This window comes from Anolis sagrei, chromosome 5 (assembly GCF_037176765.1).
Source record: "Anolis sagrei isolate rAnoSag1 chromosome 5, rAnoSag1.mat, whole genome shotgun sequence".
NCBI lineage: Eukaryota > Metazoa > Chordata > Lepidosauria > Squamata > Dactyloidae > Anolis > Anolis sagrei.
Window position 1 is genome coordinate 29875061 of NC_090025.1, and position 9195 is coordinate 29884255.

Genomic DNA, 9195 nt, shown 5'->3' on the forward strand with positions numbered 1-9195 from the left:
TGCTTTATAAAATAATCTGAATGTGTTCACAGTCAGCTCTCCAGTTCTTCCTCTCTCAACAATTAGGAGATACATGTTTGAAACAAGCTGTGTATTTCTGCCTGTTCATTTTGAAAGAAACTATAAAGTGAGCTCTGTTTCCATCCAGATACCACAAATTATGATGTAAAGCTTTGTGGCTTCTCTCTTTCCTCCCACTGTAAAGTGGATACAACTGGAATGTGAACACCAGCATATTTCTCTTTCCTTACAGAAGCCTGAGTTATCTTGTTACACAAATGCACCTGATATCTGGGAGGTACATGCAACAAGAGGATACTCCAAGTTACATCAAACTTGCACAATCAGGCTTTCACTTTTGCAATGGGAGTTCCCCTTTCTACTCTGCTTTGAACCAACAGGTACATCTTCTTCTAAGTCCCTGAACTTTTGAAATAGTTATGGAGCCCTGGGGGGAGAAATGAATTCTATTGTTGAGTAGGACTGAAATATCAGCTCTACTTTATCTGTCAAAGTGGGACAAAAGGCAAGGATGGACCCTGAAACTGATCAGGAAAGCAAACATAACAATGATCAATAACTTTAGCCAAAAGACCTAGTGCAATATATAATGCATACATGGTAATCCTCATCTGACATCTATGTGACCAGTAGAGAACTCAGCTCGACCTTGTTGGTTTAATAGGATATTCTCTGGGTTGACCACTGTATGTATGTAGCCAAATGATGAGGCTGGTGGCCCTGGGCATGTAACATTGCATTTACAACATTTCTAGCAAAATATTGTTTTGTTGGATTCGTTTCGATCTGTTCAACTCGACGAGGTCATCAGGGTTCTGGGGGAGGCGAGGTCCACCACATGCATCCTAGACCCCTGCCCTTCCTGGCTGGTAAAAGAAGCCAGAGGGGGTTTGGCAGAGTGGGTAAAGGTGGTGGTTAACGCCTCCCTTCAGGAAGGCAAGATTCCAGCCAGCTTAAAACAAACTGTCATCAAACCGCTGTTGAAAAAACCATCACTAGACCCCACTCAATTCGTCAACTTTCAGCCAGTTTCCAATCTCTCCTACTTGGGCAAAGTCCTGGAACATGTGGTGACCTCGCAGCTCCAGGAATTCCTGGTGGACACGGACTATCTAGATCCGTCACAGTCTGGCTTTAGGCCGGGACATGGTACTGAGACAACCTTGGTCGCCTTAGTGGATGATCTTCGCCGGGAATTGGACAGGGGGAGTGTGTCCCTGCTGGTTCTGCTGGACCTCTCTTCGGCCTTCGATACCGTCGACCACGGTATCTTTCTGAGACGCCTCGCAGGAATGGGCCTTGGGGGTACTGCATTGCAGTGGCTCCAGTCGTTCCTCGAGGGTCGATCTCAGAAGGTGTCTTTAGGGGGCACCTGCTCGACTCCGCGGCCATTGTACTGTGGAGTCCCGCAGGGTTCAGTTTTGTCCCCTATGCTGTTTAACATATACATGAAGCTGTTGGGAGAGATCATCCGAAGTTTTGGGGTGCGATGTCATCTGTACGCAGATGATGTCCAACTCTATCACTCTTTTCCACCTGCCACTAAGTAGGGTGTTCAGGTCATGAACCGGTGCTTGGCCGCTGTCACGGACTGGATGAGGGACAACAGATTGAAACTAAATCCAGACAAGACAGAGGTACTCCTGGTCAGTCATAAGACCGAATAGGGTACGAGGTTACAGCCTGTGCTGGACGGGGTCACACTCCCCCTAAAAACACAGGTACGCAGTCTGGGAGTTCTCCTGGATTCATCGCTGAGCCTGGAACCCCAGGTTTCAGCGGTGGTCAGGGGAGCATTCGCACAATTAAAACTTGTGCGCCAGCTGCGTCCGTACCTTGGGAAGGCTGACTTGGCCACAGTAGTACACGCTTTGGTTACATCCCGCTTAGATTACTGCAATGCTCTCTACGTGGGGTTGCCTCTGAAGACTGCCCGGAAGCTGCAGCAAGTACAACACGCGGCAGCCAGATTACTAACGGGGGCTGGGTACAGGGAGCACACCAGTCCACTGTTACTCGAACTCCACTGGCTGCCAATTAGCTTCGGAGCACAATTCAAAGTGTTAACCTATAAAGCCCTAAACGACTCCGGCCCTGTTTACCTCTCTGAACGTATTCTCCCCTACGAACCATCAAGACCACTAAGATCGTCTGGAGGGGCCCTGCTCTCGGTCCCACCGCCTGCACAAGCACGGCTGGTGGGGACGAGGGACAGGGCCTTCTCGATGGTGGCCCCTCGACTTTGGAACTCCCTGCCATTAGAGATCAGAACTGCCCCCTCCCTCATGACGTTCAGGAAACTAACAAAGACCTGGTTGTGGAACGTGGCATTTGACAACTGATTTAATTCTTTGCCCACATGAAAGGAGGAGGATGAATGGGATTGTGATGGTGTTGGACGATTTGGCTCTTTTAACTGTGATGATGTTTTAATGTGTATAGTGCTGATATTTTAATCGTGTTATGAAGTGGCATTGTGTTGTTATTGTATATTTTTTGTATGTTAACACATGTTGTGAACATGTCCGAATCCCTCTTTGAAGGCGAGAGGGTCAGTATATAAAACCTCGAAATAAATAAATAAATAAATAAATGCTCAGCAAACAATACAGGGCATGGGGAGACATCGGCTATTATCAAAATGGGAGTTGTTAAGATCACTAAAACAGATTGGCATACAGCCAAATCTTTAATTCTTATTTTATGGCAGCACTACCAGTAATGTGTTGTTGAAGGCTTTCATGGACAGAATCAATGGATTGCTGTGAGTTTTCCGGGCTGTATGGGCATGTTCCAGAAGCATTATCTCCTGACATCACAACCTCTGAGGATGCCTGCCATAGATGTTGGTGGAACGTTAGGAGAGAATGCTTCTGGAACAGGCCCATACAGCCCGGAAAACTCACAGCAACTACCAGTAATGTCTATGACCAACATAAGGGATTCTAGCTTTGGACCATACTTGAGTTCCCTCCATGGTATCATACTGATGGGGAAAAAGCTGCTCTCAGATGCTGTTTGCAATTGTAAATTTTCACTGAAAACACATTTTCATACATACATAGGGCCATGTAAAGAAAGTATGAAACACATGAAACACAAACATTCCTTCAGAGATGGCAACTCATGAACTTCTAAAACTCAAAAATAAGCAGGCAGGGAAAGGAATCAAGTTTCATAATTTTACCCCAATAGCTCATTCCCAGGCCCTTTCTACACTGCCATACAAAATCCAGATTATCTGCTTTGAACTAGATTATGGGCCCTTCCAGACTGTCCCTATATCCCAAGATCTGATCCCAGGTTTTCTGTGTATCCCAGATTATCTTGTAGCGCAAACTCATATAATCCAGTTTTTTTTTCATGTCAGGAGCGACTTGAGAAACTTCAAGTCACTACTGATGTGAGAGAATGGGCCGTCTGCATGGACATTGCCCAGGGGATGGCCGGATGTTTTACCATCCTGTGGGAAGGTCCTCTCATGTCCCCGTGTGGAAAGTAAGTAAGTCATAGCAGGACCAAGTGTGTGTGTGTGTGTTGAAGAAAAACGTTATGATGTTAATTATCATTTGCAGCTGGTAATGTAGGTCAGCCAGCATGTTTGGGCCACACCCGGTGGGGTATAACTGTATGGGTTTTAGAATACAGTTCATCTTTTGCTCTGAGGACCTCTATGCTCAAAGGCTTTGCTCGGGGGAGCAGTTTGGAGAAGCTACTTTGAAGGAGGCTATGATGAAATAACTATTTACTCAAGGTTTATGTTTTGCTTTCTCATTTGATTGAAGATGAAGATGCCTTATTCTATGTTACTTACAAGGACTATGTAAGTTTGTTGCAATGTTTGATTTTTGTATGCAACACTACAGGTTTATGTTTCACCTCTGCTGTTAAGAGTAAAGATTTTTCCTCTTGCCTGTGTGTCTTTTGCATGGGTCGTTGGCTAGAATATGCTTGCTGGAAGTGCCCTTATTGGCAGTGCAGACTCATATAATTTAGTTCAAAGCAGATAATGTGTGATTTGATGGATGATGTGGCAGTGTAGAAGGCACCTCATTTCCTTGATCTCCTGTGGACAGATCCAAGGCCTTATAATTCATCTTTCACACAGCACTACAGAGCAAGACGGGCACCTTTCTCAAACACAGATCAGAACATGTTCAGCAGTAAATGGACACATGTCAATTCAAATCAGATTGTGCTGTCTTTTTCAAGTCTATCACTGAGCTGTATCTTTTCCTTCCGATACCACAAACTCAGGGTTGGGGTTGGTAATTCCAACAGACGTTTGATTTCAGATGATAACTGTTGTTCTGTGTCATGAAAAAGCACCCTCTCATTTCTAGCAAAGGGCCTCCCAGGGGTCTGAGACTTTCACAGCCTTTAGCTTGTGCTGTAAACTGACCTGCCAGGCACCTTGGTGATGAAAACCCAAGTTTGTTCCTGCCTCCACAGTGCTCTCATTCAAGAAGGACCTCACAAAGAACCTCAGTTTTGAGCTGCCCAAGATTTATGAATGGGCACTTTGTACAATTGAAACCCCAGTCCTTTCCTCCTCCTCCAACAGACAGAGAAGGAAAGAAATGATGCTGAAGGAGGTGGGCGCATTACTGTGCATTGGCAGCCCTTTTGCCACCCACAGTTTTTAATACAAGCACTACCCAGAGATGCGGGATAAAGCAACAGAGAAGAAAAGCTGTGTTTAGATCTCATTCATAAAGACAGGCTCTGCATAGAAAAACAGAGAGATAGGTACTCTCTCTCTTGCTAAATACACTATGGGTCCTCGGTATCCAGTTTGGCAACTACTGCTAATAATAATAATAATAATAATAATAATAATAATAATAGAGCCCCCGGTGGCACAATGGGTTAGACCCATGTGCCGGCAGGGCTGAAGACCGATAGACCGGAGGTTCGAATCCAAGGAGAGTGCGGATGAGCTCCCGATGTCAGCTCCAGCTCCCCATGCAGGGACATGAGAGAAGCCTCCCACAAAGATGGAAAAACATCAAAAATATCCGGGTGTCCCCTGGACAACATTCTTGCAGACGGCCAGTTCTTTTACACCAGAAGCGACTTGCAGTTTCTGAAGTCACTCCTGACATGAATAATAATAGATATGGAGTGCGCCTTCGGGTTGCTTATTTTTTCATTGTGTCAGGGACGACTTGAGAAACTGCAAGTCGCTTCTGATGCAAGAGAATTGGCCGTCTGCAGAGACGTTGCCCAGGGGACAGCCGGATGTGTTACCATCCTGTGCAAGGCTTCTCTCATGTCCCTGGATGGGAAGTTGGGGCTGACACACGGGAGCTCACCCCGTCTCGTGAATTTGAACCGCTGACCTTCAGGTCAGCTGTTCAGCCAGCACAAGGATTTAACTCATTGCTCCACTGAGGCACCTTTGTGCCTTCGGTATCCAGTTGGGTTCCAGGACACTGCTGTAGATACCAGAAATCTGTAGATGTTCAAGTCCCAGTATATACATACAAAGGCATAGTAAATTGCTGTTCCTTTTTAGCACAATCAAGGCTTGCATTTTTAGGATAGCGTTAATGCAGATTGACACCATTTTAACTGCTACGACTCAATGTTATGGAATTATGTGAACTGTCAAAGGCCGGAATCAATGGGTTGTTGTAGGTTTTTCGAGCTGTATGGCCATGTTCTAGAAGCATTCTTTCCTGACGTTTTGCCTACATCTATGGAAGGCATCCTCAGAGGTTGTGAGACTTCACAACCTCTGAGGATGCCTGCCATAGATGCAGGCAAAATGTCAGGAGGGAATGATTCTAGAACATGGCCATACAGCTCGAAAAACCTACAACCATTATGGGAACTGTAGTTTTACAAGGTCTTGAAACATCTCCTCCAAAGAGTGCTGGGATCTCACCAAACTGAAACTCTCATAACTGCAACTCAGCATTATAGAATTATGGGAACTGTAATTTTACAGAGTCTAGAACCTTCTCCTCCATAGAGTGCTGGGATCTTACCAAACTGCAACTGCCATAATTGCTACTCAATGTTATAGAATAATGGGAACGCTAGTTTAACAAGGTCTTGAACCTTCTCCTCCAGAGTGCTGGGACCTCACCAAATTGCAACTCCCATAATTCCATAGCATTTAGCCCTGGCAGTTAAAGCATACAGTGTAGACCAGGTATGGACAAACTTCAGCCTATTGAATGTTAGAAATTGTAGGAGTTGGAGTCCAAAACGCCTGGAGGGCCAAAGTTTGCCCATGCCTGGTGTAGATGCACGAGTGGATTTTTGTATTTAGTATGGGCTATTTCTAAGTTGTGAATGATGGAATCCACGGATACAGAACCTGTGGATACAGAGGGTTGACTGTACACCTGCATTATGGAGTTTCTTTTTAAAGAGTGAATTCCTTCCCCAGTTCCTCCTCCTTCACTTTCCCTGAAAACACAAATTAGAGTCAATGGAATGCACTGAAATCTGATCCGCTGCTTCCTCCTGTGCAAACAAGCCCTGGCATCTCAAGCATTTTAGAATCATAGAATCCTAGAGTTGGAAGAGACTATGTGGGCCAACCCCCTGCCAAGAAGCAGGAAAATCGCATTCAAAGCACCCCCGACAGATGGCCATTCAGTCTCTGCTTAAAAGCCTCCAAAGAAGGAGCCTCCACCACACTCTGGGGCAGAGAGTTCCACTGCTGAACAGCTCTTCCAGTCAGTAAGTTCTTCCTAATGTTCAGGTGGAATCTCCTTTCCTGTAGTTTGAAGTCATTGTTTATTTATTTATTTACCATATTTATATACCACTTTTCTCAGCCCGAAGGCAACTCAAGGTGGTTTACATTCGGCACAATCCGATGCCCCCCAACATATAAAATACAATTTAAAACATTAGCATATAAAATATAGGTTCATAAGCAATAAATAAAAACATAAATCTTCAGTGTCTCCTTACTGAAATCACTATTCAATAGCATCGTCAGTCGTTCCATGGTCTATCACTGCCTGTTACATTGCATTTGCAAACGCCTGCTCAAAAAGCCAGGTTTTAACCTTTTTGCAAAATGTTAAGAGGGAGGAGGCCGATCTAATATCCCTAGGAAGGGCGTTCCACAGCCAAGGGGCCACCACTGAGAAGGCCCTGTTTCCCATTCCCGCCAAACGCATCCGAGACGGAGGCGGGACCGAGAGCAGGGCCTCCCCAGACAATCTTAAAGTCCTAGATCGTTCATAAGGGAAGATTTGTTGAGACAGATATGCTGGGCTGGAACTATTTAGGGCTTTATAGGCTAAAGCCAGCACTTTGAATTGTGCCTGGTAGCAGATTGGCAGCCAGTGGAACTGGCGCAACAGAGAAGTTGTGTACTCCCTGAGCGCCGCTCCAGTTAGCAACCTGACTGCCGCCCGTTGGACCATTTGAAGCTTCCGAACAGTCTTCAAAGGCAAACCCACGTAGAGTACGTTGCAGTAGTCTATACGGGATGTAACCAGAGTGTGGACTTCCATGGCCAAGTTAGACTTCCCAAGGTACTGGCGCAGCTACCGCACAAGTTTTAACTGTGCAAATGCTCCCCTGGTCACCGCTGAAACCTGGGCCTCCGTCTCAGATGCGTTTGGCAGGAACAAGAGACACGGCCTTCTCAGTGGTGGCCCCTCGGCTGTGATGAGTCCAGGATCACACTCAAGCTGCGATTTGTTCCGTGTCCTTGTCTCTAGAGTAGCAGAAAACAAGCTTTCTCCCTCCTCCCTATGGCTTTCCCTCACATATTTATACATGGCCCTTATTATGTCTCCTCTCAGCCTTCTCTTCTGCAGGCTAAACATGCCCAGATCTTTAAGCCGCTCCTCATAGGGCTTGTTCTCCAGAACCTTGATCATTTATGGACACTTTCCTGCTTGTTGACATCTCCCTTCAACTGTGGTACCCAGAATTGGACACAGTATTCCAGATGTGGTCTGATCAAGGTGGAATAGAGGGATAGCATGACTTCTCTGGACCGAGACACTAGACTCCTATTTATGCGGTCTTATTTGCTGCCTACACCAGGCATAGGCAAACTCTGGCCCTCCAGGTGTTTTGGACTCCAACTCCTACAATTCCTAACAGCCGTAGGCTGTTAGGAATTGTGGGAGTTGGAGTCCAAAATACCTGGAGGGCCAGAGTTTGCCCATGCCTGATCTACACAACAGAATTAATGCACTTTGACAACACTCAATGCTGCTATGGAATCCTGGGATCTGTAGTTTGGTAAGTCTCTAGCAGAAAAGGCTATAGACTTTGTAAATACCCAAGATCCCATAGTATTGAGCCATTAAGTGATGTCAAACTGCGTTAAGGCTACTGTGTAGATGCACCTACAGACCCAACATTGCCCAATCTGCATCCCTGCAGGCATCCTTGTCCATTCTCTTCCCTAAACCTGCAAGAGAGAGAGAGAGAAACCATTTCCCCCCAAAACCCTTGCAATTAGACTTACCCAACTGGGCACTTTGTTGCTCAGCTTGACTTTCTTGCACTGGTTGGTGGCCAAATCCATGTTGTCTCCAATGGGGAAGCAAGAGAGGCAAAAGCACCAGGGCAGGAGGCAAGGGAAGAAGAAACAGAAGGGATGGAGAGGCAGAGGTAGGCAAAAGGCGACGCTGTTCCTGCTTAAGATGGTTAATTGGGCTTGCGGAGCGGAGTGGGTGGGGCGCCGAGGCAGGGACCGAAAAGGAGGGGCGAGAAAGAGAGGGGAGAGCGAGTACGCATGCGCACACTCCACCGCCGCCCCCCTCCCTTTGGCAAGCGAAGGAGACAGCCCTCGCTTGCACTGCCACGCCGCACGGCGTCCCCTCCTGGGTCGCTTCTGCGCATGCGCCAGTCTCGCCGCGAATCACCATGCTCGCTTCGGGAAAAAGGGGCGGGAGGGGACGAAAATGAAGCTCTCTAGGAAAGAGGAGTCGAACGGGTGAGAGCGGCACTTCCGGGTTCGCCGCTCTAGGCGCGCAGAGGCTGTTTCTCTTTTGTACGAGGCGGAGGAGGACTCTTGTATTTCTGGAAAGAGAATGAATGCGGTTTGACACCACTTTACCTTACTCGGTGGTCAAGCTTTCTTGGGCCATCTAATCACCTCTCAACAAAAGATTCCCTCAGGCACTAACAAGCCACACCAAAAAACTGCCAGGCCATCAAATGCGTGGTCAGTTGAAACATTCA

The 9195-nt window shown here is 46.6% G+C and overlaps 1 protein-coding gene across 1 annotated transcript in view; it reads right to left on the bottom strand.

The window, feature by feature from the left end:
• PAPSS1 (3'-phosphoadenosine 5'-phosphosulfate synthase 1) overlaps positions 1-8751 on the bottom strand; it is a 66814-nt gene extending 58063 nt beyond the window's left edge. Inside the window, exon 1 of the mRNA XM_060779121.2 lies at positions 8477-8751. Coding sequence (XP_060635104.2) covers positions 8477-8536 — 60 coding nt within the window. The 5' untranslated portion in view covers positions 8537-8751. The remainder of the gene's footprint in view (positions 1-8476) is intronic.
• Between the last annotated feature and the right edge of the window lie 444 nt (positions 8752-9195).